The sequence below is a fragment of the Oncorhynchus nerka genome, linkage group LG9a (genome assembly GCF_034236695.1).
Source record: "Oncorhynchus nerka isolate Pitt River linkage group LG9a, Oner_Uvic_2.0, whole genome shotgun sequence".
Taxonomy (NCBI): domain Eukaryota; kingdom Metazoa; phylum Chordata; class Actinopteri; order Salmoniformes; family Salmonidae; genus Oncorhynchus; species Oncorhynchus nerka.
In genome coordinates, this window is record NC_088404.1 from 2,328,064 (window position 1) to 2,351,642 (window position 23,579).

Consider the following 23,579-nt stretch of genomic DNA (forward strand, 5'->3'; position numbering starts at 1 on the left):
TTCCCAGACGGCTCATTCCCAGACTGCTGTTATAAACATTCCCAGACGGCTGTTATAAACATTCCCAGACGGCTGTTATAAACATTCCCAGACGGCTGTTATAAACATTCCCAGACGGCTGTTATAAACATTCCCAGACGGCTGTTATAAACATTCCCAGACGGCTGTTATAAACATTCCCAGACGGCTGTTATAAACATTCCCAGACGGCTGTTATAAACATTCCCAGACGGCTGTTATAAACATTCCCAGACGGCTGTTATAAACATTCCCAGACTGCTGTTATAAACATTCCCAGACTGCTGTTATAAACATTCCCAGACTGCTGTTATAAACATTCCCAGACTGCTGTTATAAACATTCGACTGCTGTTATAAACATTCCCAGATGTCTGTTATAAACATTCCCAGACTGATAAACATTCCCAGACTGCTGTTATAAACATTCCCAGACTGCTGTTATAAACATTCCCAGACTGCTGTTATAAACATTCCCAGACTGCTGTTATAAACATTCACAGACGGCTGTTATAAACATTCCCAGACTGCTGTTATAAACATTCCCAGACTGCTGTTATAAACATTCCCAGACTGCTGTTATAAACATTCCCAGACAGCTGTTATAAACATTCCCAGACAGCTGTTATAAACATTCCCAGACAGCTGTTATAAACATTCCCAGACTGCTGTTATAAACATTCCCAGACTGCTGTTATAAACATTCCCAGACTGCTGTTATAAACATTCCCAGACTGCTGTTATAAACATTCCCAGACTGCTGTTATAAACATTCCCAGACTGCTGTTATAAACATTCCCAGACTGCTGTTATAAACATTCCCAGACTGCTGTTATAAACATTCCCAGACTGCTGTTATAAACATTCCCAGACTGCTGTTATAAACATTCCCAGATGTCTGTTATAAACATTCCCAGACTGCTGTTATAAACATTCCCAGACTGCTGTTATAAACATTCCCAGACTGCTGTTATAAACATTCCCAGACTGCTGTTATAAACATTCCCAGACAGCTGTTATAAACATTCCCAGACAGCTGTTATAAACATTCCCAGACAGCTGTTATAAACATTCCCAGACAGCTGTTATAAACATTCCCAGACTGCTGTTATAAACATTCCCAGACTGCTGTTATAAACATTCCCAGACTGCTGTTATAAACATTCCCAGACGGCTGTTATAAACATTCCCAGACTGCTGTTATAAACATTCCCAGACTGCTGTTATAAACATTCCCAGACTGCTGTTATAAACATTCCCAGACTGCTGTTATAAACATTCACAGACGGCTGTTATAAACATTCCCAGACGGCTGTTATAAACATTCCCAGACTGCTGTTATAAACATTCCCAGACTGCTGTTATAAACATTCACAGACGGCTGTTATAAACATTCCCGGACAGCTGTTATAAACATTCCCAGATGTCTGTTATAAACATTCCCAGACTGCTGTTATAAACATTCCCAGACTGCTGTTATAAACATTCCCAGACTGCTGTTATAAACATTCCCAGACTGCTGTTATAAACATTCCCAGACAGCTGTTATAAACATTCCCAGACAGCTGTTATAAACATTCCCAGACAGCTGTTATAAACATTCCCAGACAGCTGTTATAAACATTCCCAGACTGCTGTTATAAACATTCCCAGACTGCTGTTATAAACATTCCCAGACTGCTGTTATAAACATTCCCAGACGGCTGTTATAAACATTCCCAGACTGCTGTTATAAACATTCCCAGACTGCTGTTATAAACATTCCCAGACTGCTGTTATAAACATTCCCAGACTGCTGTTATAAACATTCACAGACGGCTGTTATAAACATTCCCAGACGGCTGTTATAAACATTCCCAGACTGCTGTTATAAACATTCCCAGACTGCTGTTATAAACATTCACAGACGGCTGTTATAAACATTCCCGGACAGCTGTTATAAACATTCCCGGACTGCTGTTATAAACATTTCCGGACTGCTGTTATAAACATTCCCGGACTGCTGTTATAAACATTCCCGGACGGCTGTTATAAACATTCCCAGACTGCTGTTATAAACATTCCCAGACTGCTGTTATAAACATTCCCAGACTGCTGTTATAAACATTCACAGATGGCTGTAATCACTGCCAAATGTTATTCTAACATGTTTTGACTCCGTATTTCATTTTCAATAAATTTGCAAACATTTCTAAAAACATGTTTTCACTTTGTCATTATGATGTAATTATTATTATTATTATTTTTTTTTTTACCTTTATTTTACTAGGTTAAGAACAAATTCTTATTTTCAATGACGGCCTAGGAACAGTGGGTTAACTGCCTGTTCAGGGGCAGAACGACAGATTTGTACCTTGTCAGCTTGGGGGTTTGAACTTGCAACCTTTTGGTTACTAGTCCAACGCTCTAACCACTAGGCTACCCTGCCGCCTAGGGGATTGTGATGTCATTATAGGGGATTGTGATGTCATTATAGGGGATTGTGATGCCATTATGGGGTATTGTGATGCCATTATGGGGTATTGTGATGTCATTATGGGGTTTCACCAGGTTACCTGCTGCTGGGGTTATCAGTAGGCTGATCAGACTGAAGCACACACTCATATGACTTGAAAAGCAGAAATCTCTTTAGCCACACTGCTCCTCAGACTCTCCTTCATATCTCGTTGTGGGAATAGGGCCATAGACTTCCTCTTTCCTCACTAATCTCTCCAGCCATCTTCTCTCTCCCATTGTTCAGGCTAGCCAGGTGGTGGCACGAGACCAGGTTTCAGGGAGGAGGGAGGAGGGAGGAGGGAGGAAGGGAGGAAGGGAGTCGTGTTGCCCAGACCTGGCTATTCATAATCATTTTCTAACACTTTACCTGGGCTTGATTGAGGTTGCAATGGAGACAAAAGAATACTCACAAAAATCTGCCACTCCAGGCAGGCTAAAACAAACCCCGCCCATCTGCCACTCCAGGCAGGCTAAAACGAACCCTGCCCATCTGCCACTCCAGCTAGGCTAAAACAAACCCCGCCCATCTGCCACTCCAGGCAGGCTAAAACGAACCCTGCCCATCTGCCACTCCAGCTAGGCTAAAACAAACCCCGCCCATCTGCCACTCCAGGCAGGCTAAAACAAACCCCGCCCATCTGCCACTCCAGACAGGCTAAAACGAACCCTGCTCATCTGCCACTCCAGCTAGGCTAAAACAAACCCCGCCCATCTGCCACTCCAGGCAGGCTAAAACAAACCCCGCCCATCTGCCACTCCAGGCAGGCTAAAACAAACCCCGCCCATCTGCACCTCCAGACAGGCTAAAATAAACCCCGCCCATCTGCCACTCCAGACAGGCTAAAACAAACTCCGCCCATCTGGCTCTCCAGACAGGCTAAAACAAACACTGAAAGTTTTTAAATATTTCTAATAGTATTTGAACCCAGGTCTGGTGTTGTTTTCCCTGTGGCAAAGTGTTCGTACTCTTCCTTCCGTTCTCAGGCCTATACATAGGGCCTGGGGTCAGCAAGGGTACAGGGTATCTGGGATAGGGCCTGGGGTCAGCAAGGGTACATGTTATCTGGGATAGGGTCTGGGGTCAGCAAGGGTACAGGTTATCTGGCATAGGGTCTGTGGTCAGCAAGGGTACAGGGTATCTTATTATTATTATTCTGATGTAATATGAGTTGGTTATTGGTAATGGAGTATTTGTGCGTTTTCTAACATCTTTTAGACACATTTTTGTAAATAATTGTAGTCAATGGAAAGTGATGACAAAATGTGCCCAATTGCTTTTGTAGTGGAATTATAGTACTCAAAAGGAGAGTCTTTTCGATTTCTTCAAAACAATCAAACTTTATTATTTAATTACTGCAATGATGGAGCGGGTCGGTAATCACCCCTGGAGGTGATCACTGAGAACTCAACCAGCTGGTTTGAGCCACAGCATTTTATATCACCCCTGGAGGTGATCACTGAGAACTCAACCAGCTGGTTTGAGCCACAGCATTTTATATCACCCCTGGAGGTGATCACTGAGAACTCAACCAGCTGGTTTGAGCCACAGCATTTTATATCACCCCTGGAGGTGATCACTGAGAACTCAACCAGCTGGTTTGAGCCACAGCATTTTATATCACCCCTGGAGGTGATCACTGAGAACTCAACCAGCTGGTTTGAGCCACAGCATTTTATATCACCCCTGGAAGTGATCACTGAGAACTCAACCAGCTGGTTTGAGCCACAGCATTTTATATCACCACTGGAGGTGATCACTGAGAACTCAACCAGCTGGTTTGAGCCACAGCATTTTATATCACCCCTGGAGGTGATCACTGAGAACTCAACCAGCTGGTTTGAGCCACAGCATTTTATATCACCACTGGAGGTGATCACTGAGAACTCAACCAGCTGGTTTGAGCCACAGCATTTTATATCACCCCTGGAGGTGATCACTGAGAACTCAACCAGCTGGTTTGAGCCACAGCATTTTATATCAAAGTCCATCCTCCTGGATGTTCATGACAAACAACAGATGTATGGAATGGGTCTCAAGGTTACTAATAATTCACAGCAAATAGTATCTGCTGTAAATACTTTCCTCGTTGTGTAGAGACCAGGGTCTGGCCCCCCAACTCCATACTGGCGGCATTCCCCCTGGTACCCCAGTACAGAAACATTAACCTATGAATGACGTATCACCCAAATACACTGAAGCATGCATGAGAGCACCAGCTGTTCTGGACGATTACGCTCTAGCCGATGTGAGTAAGACCTTTAAACAGGTCAACATTCACAAGGCCGCAGTGCCGGACTGATTACCAGGACGTATACTCAGATCATGTGCTGACCAACTGGCAAGTGTTTTCACAATCATTTTCTATCTGTCCCTGACCGAGTCTGTAATACCTACATGTTGCACAAATGAACTTTTAACAAGGCACACCTGTTAATTGAAATACTTGCTGAATACCTGCTCCAGAGTGCTCAAGACTGGATTCAAAATTGTCGGTAATCTGTTTCTTAACTTGGCTTTCAAAGACCTTATAAAGGCAGGGCAGGATGGATATAGGTCTGTAACAGTTTGGGTCTAGAGTGTCTCCCCTTTGAAGAGGGGGATGACCGTGGCAGCTTTCCAATCTTTGTGGATCTCAGACGATACGAAAGAGAGGTTGAACAGGCTAGTAATAGGGGTTGCAACAATTGCAGCGGATCATTTTAGAAAAAGGGTCCAGATTGTCTAGCCCGGCTGATTTGTAGGGATCCATATTTTTGCAGCTCTTTCAGAAAATCGGCTATCTGGATTTGGGTAAAGGAGAAATGGGGAGGCTTGGGCAAGTTGCTGTAGGGGGTGCAAGGCAGTTGACCGGGGTAGGAGTAGCCAGGTGGAAAGCATGGCCAGCCGTAGAAAAATGCTTGTTGAAATTCTCAATTATCGTGGATTTATCGGTGGTGACAGTGTTTCCTAGCCTCAGTGCAGTGGGCAGCTGGGAGGAGGTGCTCTTGTTCTCCATGAACTTTACAGTGTCCCAGAACCCTTTGGAGTTTGTGCTACAGATTGCAAATTTCTGTTTGAAAAAGCTGGCCTTAGCTTTTCTAACTGCCAGTGTATATTGGTTCCTAACTTCCCTGAAAAGTTGCATATCACAGGGGCTCTTCGATGCTAATGCAGAACGCCACAGGATGTTTTTGTGCCGATCTGTTCCTGGTTCTACATTGTTTTTGAATGGGGCGTAATTTAAGATGGTGAGGTTAGCACTTTTAAGGAATACCTAGGCATCCGCTACTGACGGGATGAGGTCAATATCCTTCCAGGATACCCAGGCCAGGTCGATTAGAAAGGCCTGCTCGCTGAAGTGTTTTAGGGAGTGTTTGACAGTGATGTGGGGCACAGACCTGGATAGTATGACAGAACTCTGAAGGCAGATTGCAACTCCGCCCCCTTTGGCAGTTCTATCTTGTTGGAAAATGTTATAGTTAGGGATGTACATTTCAGAATTTTTGGTGGTCTTCCTAAGCCAGGATTCAGACACAGCTAGAACATCCGGGTTGGCAGAGTGTGCTAAAGCAGTGAATAAAACAAACTTAGGGAGTAGGCTTCTAATGTTAACATGCATGAAACCAAGGCTTTTACGCCTGCAGAAGTCAACAAATGAGAGCGCCTGGGGAATGGGAGTGGAGCTAGGCACTGCAGGGCCTGGATTCACCTCCACATCACCAGAGGAACAGAGGAGAAGTCGGATAAGGGTACGGCTAAAGGCTATAACAACTGGTTGTCTAGTGCGTTCGGAACACAGAGTAAAAGGAGCAGGTTTCTGGGCACGGTAGAATAGATTCAAGGTATAATGTACAGACCAGGGTATGGTAGGATGTGAATACAGTGGAGGTAAACCTAGGCATTAAGTGACAATGAGAGAGGTATTGTTTCTAGAGATACCATTTAAAGCAGGTGAGGTCACCGCATGTGTGGGAGGTGGAACAAAAGGGCTAGCTAAGGCATATTGAGCAGGGCTGGAGGCTCTAAAGTTAAACAAGACAATCACTAACCAAAACAACAATGGACAAGGCATATTGACATTAGGGAGAGGTATGCGTAGCCAAGTGATCATGGGCTCTAGTGAGTAGCTAGGCGGGCTGGAGACACGGTGATTCAGACAGCTAGCGGGCCGGGGATAGCAGAAGGGCCTCGACGGAGGAGTCAGTTGAAGCCCCCTCGGGCGGTTACGTTGGCAAACCAGTCGTGATGGATCGGCAGGGCCCAGTGTATTAAAAGGGTCCAGGCCAATTGGCAAAATAGATATTGTAGCCCAAGAAAATTGGCTGATGGACCTCTTCAGCTAACTGTCCGATATGCTCTAGACAGCTAGCGTTCCGTGGCTAGCAGATGGGCATCCAGGGGACGTCGCGACGTAGGAGCCTGTTCAGAACCCCCTCGGGCGGAGGGGTTTCTCAACATAGAAAATAGAGAATCACCATCACAATTCTCTCTCTCTCTTTTCCACCACTGTACTCTATATATGACAGTTGTTAGTCAACAGATGGTTCAAAATTAATCAAGTATAGAGGAGCCCTGGTGGGAAACATGCTGAGGTTGGGAGAAAAACACGATGTCATTTCATGTCAATCTCTTTTCTCCTGCTTTCTCTCTCCCTCTCTTTCTCTGGCTTCCAGGTGGATGTGTTAAAGCATGAATAACATGGGACCTCCGATGAGGCAAGCCAAGTGAGTAGCACAAACACACTAGGACGTGGAATTGCCATATGTCTGCTACAGAGGGACAGAGAGAGCGCCTGCAGCAGAGGGACAGAGAGAGAGCCTGCAGCAGAGGGACAGAGAGAGAGAGCCTGCAGCAGAGGGACAGAGAGAGAGAGCCTGCAGCAGAGGGACAGAGAGAGAGAGCCTGCAGCAGAGGGACAGAGAGAGAGAGCCTGCAGCAGAGGGACAGAGAGAGAGAGCCTGCAGCAGAGGGACAGAGAGAGAGAGCCTGCAGCAGAGGGACAGAGAGAGAGAGCCTGCAGCAGAGGGACAGAGAGAGAGAGCCTGCAGCAGAGGGACAGAGAGAGAGAGCCTGCAGCAGAGGGACAGAGAGAGAGAGCCTGCAGCAGAGGGACAGGGAGAGAGCCTGCAGCAGAGGGACAGGGAGAGAGCCTGCAGCAGAGGGACAGGGAGAGAGCCTGCAGCAGAGGGACAGGGAGAGAGCCTGCAGCAGAGGGACAGGGAGAGAGCCTGCAGCAGAGGGACAGGGAGAGAGCCTGCAGCAGAGGGACAGGGAGAGAGCCTGCAGCAGAGGGACAGGGAGAGAGCCTGCAGCAGAGGGACAGGGAGAGAGCCTGCAGCAGAGGGACAGGGAGAGAGCCTGCAGCAGAGGGACAGGGAGAGAGCCTGCAGCAGAGGGACAGGGAGAGAGCCTGCAGCAGAGGGACAGGGAGAGAGAGCCTGCAGCAGAGGGACAGGGAGAGTGCCTGCAGCAGAGGGACAGGGAGAGAGAGCCTGCAGCAGAGGGACAGAGAGAGAGAGCCTGCAGCAGAGGGACAGGGAGAGAGAGCCTGCAGCAGAGGGACAGAGAGAGAGAGCCTGCAGCAGAGGGACAGAGAGAGAGAGCCTGCAGCAGAGGGACAGAGAGAGAGAGCCTGCAGCAGAGGGACAGAGAGAGAGAGCCTGCAGCAGAGGGACAGAGAGAGAGAGCCTGCAGCAGAGGGACAGGGAGAGAGCCTGCAGCAGAGGGACAGGGAGAGAGCCTGCAGCAGAGAGACAGTAGACTAGGGTTCTGGTAGACTAGGGTTCTGGTAGACTAGGGTTCTGGTAGACTAGGTTCTGGTAGACTAGGGTTCTGGTAGACTAGGTATCTGGTACACTAGGGCTCTAGTAGACTAGGGGTCTAGGGGCCTCTCTGTCTCTCTCTCCCTCTTTGTCTGTACCTCTCTCTCTCGCTCTCCCTCTCTCTTTCTCTCTCTCTCCTTCTTTGTCTGTACCCACCCCCTCTCTCTCTCCCTCTCTCTTCCTCTGTCTTGCACTCTCTCTCTCCAAAGTCCACTCCCACACTTCCCCCTCTCTCTCCAAGTCCACTCCCACACTTCCCCCTCTCTCTCCAAGTCCACTTCCACACTTCCCCCTCTCTCTCCAAGTCCACTCCCACACTTCCCCTCTCTCTCTCCAAGTCCACTCCCACACTTCCCTCTCTCTCTCCAAGTCCACTCCCACACTTCCCCCTCTCTCTCCAAGTCCACTCCCACACTTCCGCTCTCTCTCTCTCAAAGTCCACTCCCACACTTCCCCCTCTCTCTCCAAGTCCCCTCCCACACTTCCCCTCTCTCTCTCTCTCTCTCTCCAAGTCCCCCACACTTCCCCTCACTCTCTCTCTCTCTCTCTCTCTCTCTCTCTCTCTCCCTCCAAGTACCCTCCCACACTCCCCCTCTCTCTCCAAGTCCCCTCCCACACTTCCCCCTCTCTTTCCAAGTCCCCTCCCACACTTCCCCTCTCTCTCTCTCTCTCTCCAAGTCCCCTCCCACACTTCCCCTCTCTCTCTCTCCCTCCAAAGTACCCTCCCACACTCCCCCTCTCTCTCCAAGTCCCCTCCCACACTTCCCCCTCTCTTTCCAAGTCCCCTCCCACACTTCCCCTCTCTCTCTCTCTCTCTCCAAGTCCCCTCCCACACTTTCCCTCTCTCTCTCCAAGTCCTCTCTCTCCAAAGTCCCCTCTCTCTCTCCCTCTCTCTCTCTCTCTCTCTCTCTCAAGTCTCCTCCCACACTTCCCCTCTCTCTCTCTCCCTCCAAAGTACCCTCCCACACTTCCCCCCTCTCTCTCCAAGTCCTCTCCCACACTTCCCCTCTCTCTCCCTATCTCTCTCCAAGTCCTCTCTCTCCAAAGTCCCCTCTCTCTCTCTCTCCTAGTCCTCTCTCTCCAAAGTCCCCTCTCTCTCTCTCTCCAAGTCCTCTCTCTCCAAAGTCCCCTCTCTCTCTCTCTCAAGTCCCCTCCCACACTTCCCCTCTCTCTCTCTCTCTCCAAGTCCCCTCCACACTTCCCCTCTCTCTCTCTCTCTCCAAGTCCCCTCCCACACTTCCCCTCTCTCTCTCTCTCTCCAAGTCCCCTCCCACACTTCCCCTCTCTCTCTCTCTCTCCAAGTCCCCTCCCACACTTCCCCTCTCTCTCTCTCTCTCCAAGTCCCCTCCCACACTTCCCTCTCTCTCTCTCTCTCTCAAGTCCCCTCCCACACTTTCCCTCTCTCTCTCAAGTCCTCTCTCTCCAAAGTCCCCCTCTCTCTCTCTCTCTCTCTCTCTCTCTCTCCAAGTCCCCTCCCACACTTCCCCTCTCTCTCTCTCTCTCCAAGTCCCCTCCCACACTTCCCCTCTCTCTCTCCAAGTCCACTCCCACACTTCCCTCTCTCTCCAAGTCCACTCCCACACTTCCCCCTCTCTCCAAGTCCACTCCCACACTTCCGCTCTCTCTCAAAGTCCACTCCCACACTTCCCTCCCCTCTCTCTCCAAGTCCCCTCCCACACTTCCCCTCTCTCTCTCTCTCCAAGTCCCCTCCCACACTTCCCCTCTCTCTCTCTCTCTCTCTCTCTCTCTCTCCAAGTCCCTCCCACACTCCCCCTCTCTCTCCAAGTCCCCTCCCACACTTCCCCTCTCTCTCTCTCTCTCAAGTCCCCTCCCACACTTCCCCTCTCTCTCTCTCTCTCCAAGTACCCTCCCACACTTCCCCTCTCTCTCTCCCTCTCTCTCTCTCTCTCTCTCAAGTCTCCTCCCACACTTCCCTCTCTCTCCTCCAAAGTACCCTCCCACACTTCCCCTCTCTCTCCAAGTCCCCTCCCACACTTCCCCTCTCTCTCTCTCTCCAAGTCCCCTACCACACTTCCCCTCTCTCTCCCTATCTCTCTCCAAGTCCTCTCTCTCCAAAGTCCCCTCTCTCAAGTCCTCTCTCTCCAAAGTCCCCTCTCTCTCTCAAGTCCCCCCCACACTTCTCCTCTCTCTCTCTCTCTCTCCAAGTCCCCTCCCACACTTCCCCTCTCTCTCTCTCTCTCCAAGTCCCCTCCCACACTTCCCTCTCTCTCTCTCTCCAAGTCCCCTCCCACACTTCCCCTCTCTCTCTCCAAGTCCCCTCCCACACTTCCCTCTCTCTCTCTCTCTCCAAGTCCCCTCCCACACTTCCCCTCTCTCTCTCTCCAAGTCCCCTCCCACACTTCCCCTCTCTCTCTCTCTCTCTCTCAAGTCCCCTCCCACACTTCCCCTCTCTCTCTCTCTCTCTCAAGTCCCCTCCCACACTTCCCCTCTCTCTCTCTCTCCAAGTCCCCTCCCACACTTCCCCTCTTCTCTCTCTCTCAAGTCCCTCCCACACTTCCCCTCTCTCTCTCTCTCTCTCCAAGTCCCCTCCCACACTTCCCCTCTCTCTCTCTCCAAGTCCCCTCCCACACTTTCCCTCTCTCTCTCCATGTCCTCTCTCTCCAAAGTCCCCTCTCTCTCTCCCTCTCTCTCTCTCTCTCTCTCTCTCCCAAGTCTCCTCCCACACTCCCCTCTCTCTCTCCTCCAAAGTACCCTCCCACACTTCCCCCTCTCTCTCTCTCCAAGTCCCCTCCCACACTTCCCCTCTCTCTCTCTCTCCAAGTCCCCTACCACACTTCCCCTCTCTCTCCCTATCTCTCTCCAAGTCCCTCTCCAAAGTCCCCTCTCTCTCTCTCTCCAAGTCCTCTCTCTCCAAAGTCCCCTCTCTCTCTCTCAAGTCCCCTCCACACTTCCCCTCTCTCTCTCTCTCTCTCTCCAAGTCTCCTCCCACACTTCCCCTCTCTCTCTCTCTCCAAAGTCCCTCCCACACTTCCCCTCTCTCTCCCAAGTCCCCTCCCACACTTCCCTCTCTCTCTCTCTCTCCAAGTCCCCTCCCACACTTCCCCTCTCTCTCTCTCTCTCCAAGTCCCCTCCCACACTTCCCCTCTCTCTCTCTCTCCAAGTCCCCTCCCACACTTCCCCTCTCTCTCTCTCTCTCTCTCCAAGTCCCCTCTCACACTTCCCCTCTCTCTCTCTCTCCCTCTCTCTCTCCAAGTCCACTCCCACACTTCCCCCTCTCTCTCCAAGTCCCCTCTCCCCCCCCGCGCTCTCTCTGGGCCATCTGGTCAGTATATCAGACAGTCTTCCAGTGCTGTCCATTCTGCTAGCTGGGACACTCTCTGGCTGTATCAGACTGATTAGGAATAGATAGTGTTTGTAGCACATTGTGATACTGATATTAGGAAGAGCTGGAGAAACAAGTTTGAAGCGATGAAGGGCAGACAACGTAACCCTGGTAACTCCTCATCCTCCTTCTGCTCTTCCTCTCTCTGCAGTGGGGTGGCCAGATCTGACAGCAAGATGGGCGCCAAGGCTCTATACGGTAAGATATGGACCGGAGCATGTTTGTGTGCACGTGTGTTTATGCTAAGACATGGAGGGGTTTACTATGTCGTGTGTGTGTGTGTGTGTGTGTGTGTGTGTGTGTGTGTGTGTGTGCACGTGTGTTTATGCTAAGACATGGAGGGGTTTACTATGTCGTGTGTGTGTGTGTGTGTGTGTGTGTGTGTGTGTGTGTGTGTGTGTGTGTGTGTGTGCACGTGTGTTTATGCTAAGACATGGAGGGGTTTACTATGTCGTGTGTGTGTGTGTGTGTGTGTGTGTGTGTGTGTGTGTGCACGTGTGTTTATGCTAAGACATGGAGGGGTTTACTATGTCGTACGTGTGTTTATGCTAAGACATGGAGGGGTTTACTATGTCGTGTGTGTGTGTGTGTGTGTGTGAACTGCAGTGTTTTATGATAAGTGTATTTATACACTTATATAGTTACTCTTCAGCATGTGATCTTACCTGTGGCCTTAGCATTAATATGAGAGTATGAGTCAAATACCTGGTAAGGGTTTGGTTTGGAACAGATTCCAGAAATGTCCTTTTATTTATTAGTTCATTTATAAGATTACTGATTGTTAATGATTTAAATTGCCGCCCAAAAAAAATCTCCATTAAAAACTGTGTAAATGTACAGATCTACCCAGCATTGTTGAGTGGAATCATAAGAATGGTCCATCCACTAACTAGATAACTGTCAGGAAGCCCTGGCTGTTCTATCAGACCAGACCAGACCTGACCTGAACTATCAGGAAGCCCTGGCTGTTCTATCAGACCAGACCAGACCAGACCTGAACTATCAGGAAGCCCTGGCTGTTCTATCAGACCAGACCAGACCAGACCTGAACTGTCAGGAAGCCCTGGCTGTTCTATCAGACCAAACCAGACCTGAACTGAACTGTCAGGAAGCCCTGGCTGTTCTACCAGACCAGACCAGACCTGAACTGAACTGTCAGGAAGCCCTGGCTGTTCTATCAGACCAGACCAGACCTGAACTGTCAGGAAGCCCTGGCTGTTCTACCAGACCAGACCAGACCTGAACTGAACTGTCAGGAAGCCCTGGCTGTTCTATCAGACCAGACCAGACCTGACCTGAACTGTCAGGAAGCCCTGGCTGTTCTATCAGACCAGACCAGACCAGACCAGACCTGAACTATCAGGAAGCCCTGGCTGTTCTATCAGACCAGACCAGACCTGAACTGTCAGGAAGCCCTGGCTGTTCTATCAGACCAAACCAGACCTGAACTGAACTGTCAGGAAGCCCTGGCTGTTCTACCAGACCAGACCAGACCTGAACTGAACTGTCAGGAAGCCCTGGCTGTTCTATCAGACCAGACCAGACCAGACCAGCCGAGACCTGAACTGTCAGGAAGCCCTGGCAGTTCTATCTGACCAGACCAGACCTGAACTATCAGGAAGCCCTGGCTGTTCTATCAGACCAGACCAGACCTGAACTGTCAGGAAGCCCTGGCTGTTCTATCAGACCAGACCAGACCAGACCTGAACTGTCAGGAAGCCCTGGCTGTTCTATCAGACCAGACCAGACCAGAACTATCAGGAAGCCCTGGCTGTTCTATCAGACCAAACCAGACCAGACCTGAACTGTCAGGAAGCCCTGGCTGTTCTATCAGACCAGACCAGACCAGAACTATCAGGAAGCCCTGGCTGTTCTATCAGACCAAACCAGACCAGACCTGAACTGTCAGGAAGCCCTGGCTGTTCTATCAGACCAGACCAGACCTGAACTATCAGGAAGCCCCGGCTGTTCTACCAGACCACACCAGACCTGAACTGTCAGGAAGCCCTGGCAGTGCATCTCAGTGCTAGAGGCGTCACTACAGACCCTGGTTCAATTCTAAGATGTATCACAACCATCCATGATTGGGAGTCCCAAAGGGCGATGCACAATTGGCCCAGCGTCGTCTGGGTTTGGCCGGGGTTGTAAATAAGAATTTGTTCTTAACTGACTTTCCAAATCGTGTCCAATCATTTGAAGTCATGACAGATTGATCAAGAATGATCAATAGAAACAGGATGCCCCTGACCTTGATTTAGAGTCTCATAGCAAAAGGGTCTGAGTACTTTTTCTGTTTTTAGTTTTTATACATTTGCAAAAAATGTCTAAAAACATGTTTTCACTTTGTCATCGTGGGGTATTGTGATGTCATCGTGGGGTATTGTGATGTCATCGTGGGGTATTGTGATGTCATCGTGGGGTATTGTGATGTCATCATGGGGTATTGTGATGTCATCGTGGGGTATTGTGATGTCATCGTGGGGTATTGTGATGTCATCGTGGGGTATTGTGATGTCATCGTGGGGTATTGTGATGTCATCGTGGGGTATTGTGATGTCATCGTGGGGTATTGTGATGTCATCGTGGGGTATTGTGATGTCATCGTGGGGTATTGTGTGTAGATTGATGAGGGAAAACATTTTAGAATAAGGCCGTAATGTGTCCAGGTGTATGAATACTTTCTGAATGCTCTGTATACAAATCAATTATAAATATATTTCTGTATATCTACAGAAATAAGACAGATCCTGCTTGTTGCCTGTGTTTGTTTGATAGCCGACTGATTCCCTGAGCACCAACAACCACAACATGTCGGATTAAACAATTTCACAAATTCCTCTGTTTCTAATCTTTGCTTGTAACCAAGGCTTATCCCCCCCTCTCATTAGACTCTCTGGGATTACGTATAATGTATTTAGTGTTGTTTACACTGTTGCGTTATAATATTGTACTGCAACAGCACCTGTTGGTCACATCGTACTGTAGGACACGCAGCTCTCACTCCTATACACTTCCTCTTCTGCGTCTACTTCTTAATGTTATTATGGGCATCGTTATAATCATCAGTCATGACGTTATCATTCTGTTTAGTATAGAACCTTTGTATAACCAGCTGTCGGCCTGAGAGAGCTTCCTGTGTAGCTTCTGTTAATACAGTAACTTAGGCCTAGATTTCAATATATACAGTAGGCTACTGCATTAATCATTCATTCATGCCATCACACAGCATACCAGTCATTCATGTCATCACACAGCATACCAGTGATTCATGCCATCACACAGCATACCAGTGATTCATGTCATCACACAACATACCAGTGATTCATGCCATCACACAGCATACCAGTGATTCATGTCATCACACAGCATACCAGTGATTCATGCCATCACACATCATACCAGTGATTCATGTCATCACACAGCATACCAGTCATCATGTCATCACACAGCATACCAGTGATTCATGTCATCACACATCATACCAGTCATTCATGTCATCACACAGCATACCAGTGATTCATGCCATCACACAGCATACCAGTGATTCATGCCATCACACAGCATACCAGTCATTCATGTCATCACACAGCATACCAGTCATTCATGTCATCACACATCATACCAGTGATTCTTGTCATCACACAGCATACCAGTGATTCATGTCATCACACAGCATACCAGTGATTCATGTCATCAAACAGCATACCAGTCATCATGTCATCACACAGCATACCAGTGATTCATGTCATCACACAGCATACCAGTCATCATGTCATCACACAGCATACCAGTGATTCATGTCATCACACAGCATACCAGTGATTCATGTCATCAAACAGCATACCAGTCATCATGTCATCACACAGCATACCAGTGATTCATGTCATCACACAGCATACCAGTGATTCATGTCATCAAACAGCATACCAGTCATCATGTCATCACACAGCATACCAGTGATTCATGTCATCACACAGCATACCAGTCATCATGTCATCACACAGCATACCAGTGATTCATGTCATCACACAGCATACCAGTGATTCATGAGTTGAAATGCAATCAAAGCATTTTAGTAAAAAAAAAAAAGAAATAAGAAAAGGGAGCCTTGAATTCTTTTCATAACTAATAAATAAACCAGGCGTATACAGTAGAGGCTATATACAGTAGAGGGGCTACATACAGTAGAGAGGCTATATACAGTAGAGAGGCTATATACAGTAGAGAGGCTATATACAGTAGAGAGGCTATATACAGTAGAGAGGCTATATACAGTAGAGAGGCTATATACAGTAGAGAGGCTATATACAGTAGAGAGGCTATATACAGTAGAGAGGCTATATACAGTAGAGAGGCTATATACAGTAGAGGGGCTATATACAGTAGAGAGGCTATATACAGTAGAGAGGCTATATACAGTAGAGAGAGCTATATACAGTAGAGAGGTTATATACAGTAGAGAGGCTATATACAGTAGAGAGGCTATATACAGTAGAGGGGCTATATACAGTAGAGGGGTTATATACAGTAGAGAGGCTATATACAGTAGAGAGGTTATATACAGTAGAGAGACTATATACAGTAGAGAGGCTATATACAGTAGAGAGGCTATATACAGTAGAGAGGCTATATACAGTAGAGAGGCTATATACAGTAGGGAGGTTATATACAGTAGAGAGGCTATATACAGTAGAGAGGCTATATACAGTAGAGAGGCTATATACAGTAGAGGGGCTATATACAGTAGAGGGGCTATATACAGTAGAGAGGTTATATACAGTAGAGAGACTATATACAGTAGAGAGACTATATACAGTAGAGAGGCTATATACAGTAGAGAGGCTATATACAGTAGAGAGGCTATATACAGTAGAGAGGCTATATACAGTAGAGGGGCTATAGACAGTAGAGAGGCTATATACAGTAGAGGGCTATATACAGTAGAGAGGCTATATACAGTAGAGGGGCTATATACAGTAGAGAGGCTATATACAGTAGAGGGGCTATATACAGTAGAGAGGCTATATACAGTAGAGGGCTATATACAGTAGAGAGGTTATATACAGTAGAGGGGCTATATACAGTAGAGAGGCTATATACAGTAGAGAGGCTATATACAGTAGAGAGGCTATATACAGTAGAGAGGCTATATACAGTAGAGAGGCTATATACAGTAGAGGGGCTATATACAGTAGAGAGGCTATATACAGTAGAGGGGCTATATACAGTAGAGAGGCTATATACAGTAGAGGGGCTATATACAGTAGAGAGGCTATATACAGTAGAGGGGCTATATACAGTAGAGAGGCTATATACAGTAGAGAGGCTATATACAGTAGAGGGGCTATATACAGTAGAGAGGCTATATACAGTAGAGAGGCTATATACAGTAGAGAGGCTATATACAGTAGAGAGGCTATATACAGTAGAGGGGCTATATACAGTAGAGAGGTTATATACAGTAGAGAGGCTATATACAGTAGAGAGGCTATATACAGTAGAGAGGCTATATACAGTAGAGAGGTTATATACAGTAGAGAGGCTATATACAGTAGAGAGGCTACATACAGTAGAGAGGCTATATACAGTAGAGAGGTTATATACAGTAGAGAGGCTATATACAGTAGAGAGGCTATATACAGTAGAGAGGTTATATACAGTAGAGGGCTATATACAGTAGAGAGGCTATATACAGTAGAGAGGCTATATACAGTAGAGAGGCTATATACAGTAGAGAGGTTATATACAGTAGAGGGGCTATATACAGTAGAGAGGCTATATACAGTAGAGAGGCTATATACAGTAGAGAGGCTATATACAGTAGAGAGGCTATATACAGTAGAGAGGCTATATATACAGTAGAGAGGCTATATACAGTAGAGAGGCTATATACAGTAGAGAGGCTATATACAGTAGAGAGGCTATATACAGTAGAGAGGCTATATACAGTAGAGAGGCTATATACAGTAGAGGGGCTATATACAGTAGAGAGGTTATATACAGTAGAGAGGCTATATACAGTAGAGAGGCTATATACAGTAGAGAGGCTATATACAGTAGAGAGGCTATATACAGTAGAGAGGCTATATACAGTAGAGAGGCTATATACAGTAGAGGATAGTAGGATTCACGGTTGCATGATACTTTTTTCTGTATTAAAAGTTTTACAATTAAAAAAATAAACAAAATTCTACATTTAATTTCGCTGTTCCAAATGGTCCCGGGGGAAAAGACTGTGTTCTAACATGATCTGTTTGTCATAACGCGGAGCTCTGGTCTCTTGGTCTACAGTTTTACCACGAGTTACGGACTTCCCCTTTCCCGTCTGAGCAACCAGTAAACATTCCCCGTTTTGAGTTTCTTTTTCTTGTCCTCCTCATCCATTTTTTTCTGTCACAGGTTAGGGTGTTGGAGTTGGTTTTCCAACCAATTTATTCATGTGATTATATGCTATAGAAACTAACCGGTGACCCCGCACATTGACTCTGTACCGGTACCCCCTGTATATAGCCTCCACATCGACTCTGTACCGGTACCCCCTGTATATAGCCTCCACATTGACTCTGTACCAGTACCCCCTGTATATAGTCTCCACATTGACTCTGTACCGTAATACCCTGTATATAGCCTCTACACTGACCCTGTACAGTTACCCCCTGTATATAGCCTTCACATTGACTCTGTATCGGTACCCCCTGTATATAGCCTCCACATTGACTCTGTTCCAGTACCCCCTGTATATAGCCTCCACATTGACTCTGTACCGTAACACCCTGTATATAGCCTCCACATTGACTCTGTACCGTAATACCCTGTATATAGCCTCCACATTGACTCTGTACCGGTACCCCCTGTATATAGCCTCCACATCGACTCTGTACCGGTACCCCCTGTATATAGCCTCCACATTGACTCTGTACCAGTACCCCCTGTATATAGTCTCCACATTGACTCTGTACCGTAATACCCTGTATATAGCCTCTACACTGACCCTGTACAGTTACCCCCTGTATATAGCCTTCACATTGACTCTGTATCGGTACCCCCTGTATATAGCCTCCACATTGACTCTGTACCGATACCCCCTGTATATAGCCTCCACAACGACTCTGTACCGTAATACCATGTATATAGCCTCCACATTGACTCTGTTCCAGTACCCCCTGTATATAGCCTCCACAATGACTCTGTACCGTAACACCCTGTATATAGCCTCCACATTGACTCTGTACCGTAATACCCTGTATATAGCCTCCACATTGACTCTGTACCGGTACCCCCTGTATATAGCCTCCACATTGACTCTGTACCGTAATACCCTGTATATAGCCTCCACATTGACTCTGTACCACTGTAAACACTGTGGTGGTCTCTGTAGCAGGGAGGAGAGAGAGACAGCACTATAAACACTGTGGTGGTCTCTGTAGCAGGGAGGAGAGAGAGACAGCACTATAAACACTGTGGTGGTCTCTGTAGCAGGGAGGAGAGAGAGACAGCACTATAAACACTGTGGTGGTCTCTGTAGCAGGGAGGAGAGACAGCACTATAAACACTGTGGTGGTCTCTGTAGCAGGGAGGAGAGAGAGACAGCACTATAAACACTGTGGTGGTCTCTGTAGCAGGGAGGCAGAGAGGGAGGAGAGACAGCACTATAAACACTGTGGTGGTCTCTGTAGCAGGGAGGAGAGACACAGCACTATAAACACTGTGGTGGTCTCTGTAGCAGGGAGGAGAGAGAGACAGCACTATAAACACTGTGGTGGTCTCTGTAGCAGGGAGGAGAGAGAGACAGCACTATAAACACTGTGGTGGTCTCTCTAGCAGGGAGGAGAGAGAGACAGCACTATAAACACTGTGGTGGTCTCTGTAGCAGGGAAGAGAGAGAGACAGCACTATAAACACTGTGGTGGTCTCTGTAGCAGGGAGGAGAGAGAGACAGCACTATAAACACTGTGGTGGTCTCTGTAGCAGGGAGGAGAGAGAGACAGCACTATAAACACTGTGGTGGTCTCTGTAGCAGGGAGGAGAGAGAGACAGCACTATAAACACTGTGGTGGTCTCTGTAGCAGGGAGGAGAGAGAGACAGCACTATAAACACTGTGGTGGTCTCTGTAGCAGGGAGGAGAGAGAGACAGCACTATAAACACTGTGGTGGTCTCTGTAGCAGGGAGGAGAGAGAGACAGCACTATAAACACTGTGGTGGTCTCTGTAGCAGGGAGGAGAGAGAGACAGCACTATAAACACTGTGGTGGTCTCTGTAGCAGGGAGGAGAGAGAGACAGCACTATAAACACTGTGGTGGTCTCTGTAGCAGGGAGGAGAGAGAGACAGCACTATAAACACTGTGGTGGTCTCAGTAGCAGGGAGGAGAGAGAGACAGCACTATAAACACTGTGGTGGTCTCTGTAGCAGGGAGGAGAGAGAGACAGCACTATAAACACTGTGGTGGTCTCTGTAGCAGGGAGGAGAGAGAGACAGCACTATAAACACTGTGGTGGTCTCTGTAGCAGGGAGGAGAGAGAGACAGCACTATAAACACTGTGGTGGTCTCTGTAGCAGGGAGGAGAGAGAGACAGCACTATAAACACTGTGGTGGTCTCTGTAGCAGGGAGGAGAGAGAGACAGCACTATAAACACTGTGGTGGTCTCTGTAGCAGGGAGGAGAGAGAGACAGCACTATAAACACTGTGGTGGTCTCTGTAGCAGGGAGGAGAGAGACAGCACTATAAACACTGTGGTGGTCTCTGTAGCAGGGAGGAGAGAGAGACAGCACTATAAACACTGTGGTGGTCTCTGTAGCAGGGAGGAGAGAGAGACAGCACTATAAACACTGTGGTGGTCTCTGTAGCAGGGAGGAGAGAGAGACAGCACTATAAACACTGTGGTGGTCTCTGTAGCAGGGAGGAGAGAGAGACAGCACTATAAACACTGTGGTGGTCTCTGTAGCAGGGAGGAGAGAGAGACAGCACTATAAACACTGTGGTGGTCTCTGTAGCAGGGAGGAGAGAGAGACAGCACTATAAACACTGTGGTGGTCTCTGTAGCAGGGAGGAGAGAGAGACAGCACTATAAACACTGTGGTGGTCTCTGTAGCAGGGAGGAGAGAGAGACAGCACTATAAACACTGTGGTGGTCTCTGTAGCAGGGAGGAGAGAGAGACAGCACTATAAACACTGTGGTGGTCTCTGTAGCAGGGAGGAGAGAGAGACAGCACTATAAACACTGTGGTGGTCTCTGTAGCAGGGAGGAGAGAGAGACAGCACTATAAACACTGTGGTGGTCTCTGTAGCAGGGAGGAGAGAGAGACAGCACTATAAACACTGTGGTGGTCTCTGTAGCAGGGAGGAGAGAGAGACAGCACTATAAACACTGTGGTGGTCTCTGTAGCAGGGAGGAGAGAGAGACAGCACTATAAACACTGTGGTGGTCTCTGTAGCAGGGAGGAGAGAGAGACAGCACTATAAACACTGTGGTGGTCTCTGTAGCAGGGAGGAGAGAGAGACAGCACTATAAACACTGTGGTGGTCTCTGTAGCAGGGAGGAGAGAGAGACAGCACTATAAACACTGTGGTGGTCTCTGTAGCAGGGAGGAGAGAGAGACAGCACTATAAACACTGTGGTGGTCTCTGTAGCAGGGAGGAGAGAGAGACAGCACTATAAACACTGTGGTGGTCTCTGTAGCAGGGAGGAGAGAGAGACAGCACTATAAACACTGTGGTGGTCTCTGTAGCAGGGAGGAGAGAGAGACAGCACTATAAACACTGTGGTGGTCTCTGTAGTAGGGAGGAGAGAGAGACAGCACTATAAACACTGTGGTGGTCTCTGTAGCAGGGAGGAGAGAGAGACAGCACTATAAACACTGTGGTGGTCTCTGTAGCAGGGAGGAGAGAGAGACAGCACTATAAACACTGTGGTGGTCTCTGTAGCAGGGAGGAGAGAGAGACAGCACTATAAACACTGTGGTGGTCTCTGTAGCAGGGAGGAGAGAGAGACAGCACTATAAACACTGTGGTGGTCTCTGTAGCAGGGAGGAGAGAGAGACAGCACTATAAACACTGTGGTGGTCTCTGTAGCAGGGAGGAGAGAGAGACAGCACTATAAACACTGTGGTGGTCTCTGTAGCAGGGAGGAGAGAGGGACAGCACTATAAACACTGTGGTGGTCTCTGTAGCAGGGAGGAGAGAGAGACAGCACTATAAACACTGTGGTGGTCTCTGTAGCAGGGAGGAGAGAGAGACAGCACTATAAACACTGTGGTGGTCTCTGTAGCAGGGAGGAGAGAGAGACAGCACTATAAACACTGTGGTGGTCTCTGTAGCAGGGAGGAGAGAGAGACAGCACTATAAACACTGTGGTGGTCTCTGTAGCAGGGAGGAGAGAGAGACAGCACTATAAACACTGTGGTGGTCTCTGTAGCAGGGAGGAGAGAGACAGCACTATAAACACTGTGGTGGTCTCTGTAGCAGGGAGGACAGAGAGACAGCACTATAAACACTGTGGTGGTCTCTGTAGCAGGGAGGAGAGAGAGACAGCACTATAAACACTGTGGTGGTCTCTGTAGCAGGGAGGAGAGAGAGACAGCACTATAAACACTGTGGTGGTCTCTGTAGCAGGGAGGAGAGACAGCACTATAAACACTGTGGTGGTCTCTGTAGCAGGGAGGAGAGAGAGACAGCACTATAAACACTGTGGTGGTCTCTGTAGCAGGGAGGAGAGAGAGACAGCACTATAAACACTGTGGTGGTCTCTGTAGCAGGGAGGAGAGAGAGACAGCACTATAAACACTGTGGTGGTCTCTGTAGCAGGGAGGAGAGAGAGACAGCACTATAAACACTGTGGTGGTCTCTGTAGCAGGGAGGAGAGAGACAGCACTATAAACACTGTGGTGGTCTCTGTAGCAGGGAGGAGAGAGAGACAGCACTATAAACACTGTGGTGGTCTCTGTAGCAGGGAGGAGAGAGAGACAGCACTATAAACACTGTGGTGGTCTCTGTAGCAGGGAGGAGAGAGAGACAGCACTATAAACACTGTGGTGGTCTCTGTAGCAGGGAGGAGAGAGAGACAGCACTATAAACACTGTGGTGGTCTCTGTAGCAGGGAGGAGAGAGAGACAGCACTATAAACACTGTGGTGGTCTCTGTAGCAGGGAGGAGAGAGAGACAGCACTATAAACACTGTGGTGGTCTCTGTAGCAGGGGAGAGAGAGACAGCACTATAAACACTGTGGTGGTCTCTGTAGCAGGGAGGAGAGACAGCACTATAAACACTGTGGTGGTCTCTGTAGCAGGGAGGAGAGAGAGACAGCACTATAAACACTGTGGTGGTCTCTGTAGCAGGGAGGAGAGAGAGACAGCACTATAAACACTGTGGTGGTCTCTGTAGCAGGGAGGAGAGAGAGACAGCACTATAAACACTGTGGTGGTCTCTGTAGCAGGGAGGAGAGAGAGACAGCACTATAAACACTGTGGTGGTCTCTGTAGCAGGGAGGAGAGAGAGACAGCACTATAAACACTGTGGTGGTCTCTGTAGCAGGGAGGAGAGAGAGACAGCACTATAAACACTGTGGTGGTCTCTGTAGCAGGGAGGAGAGACAGCACTATAAACACTGTGGTGGTCTCTGTAGCAGGGAGGAGAGAGAGACAGCACTATAAACACTGTGGTGGTCTCTGTAGCAGGGAGGAGAGAGAGACAGCACTATAAACACTGTGGTGGTCTCTGTAGCAGGGAGGAGAGAGAGACAGCACTATAAACACTGTGGTGGTCTCTGTAGCAGGGAGGAGAGAGAGACAGCACTATAAACACTGTGGTGGTCTCTGTAGCAGGGAGGAGAGAGAGACAGCACTATAAACACTGTGGTGGTCTCTGTAGCAGGGAGGAGAGACAGCACTATAAACACTGTGGTGGTCTCTGTAGCAGGGAGG

General features: G+C 48.1%; 1 protein-coding gene across 2 annotated transcripts in view; it reads left to right on the forward strand.

Moving 5' to 3' along the window:
• Positions 1-23,579, forward strand: part of eps8l2 (EPS8 signaling adaptor L2) — a 125,528-nt gene that overhangs the window by 18,381 nt on the left and 83,568 nt on the right. Inside the window, exons 2-3 of one of the 2 annotated variants that reach the window (XM_065022194.1) lie at positions 7,167-7,217; positions 11,810-11,856. In XM_065022194.1, coding sequence (XP_064878266.1) covers positions 7,183-7,217; positions 11,810-11,856 — 82 coding nt within the window. In that variant the 5' untranslated portion in view covers positions 7,167-7,182. Of the gene's footprint in view, positions 1-7,166; positions 7,218-11,639; positions 11,857-23,579 lie in introns of those variants that run through there. The other variant, XM_065022193.1, reaches the window with a different exon arrangement.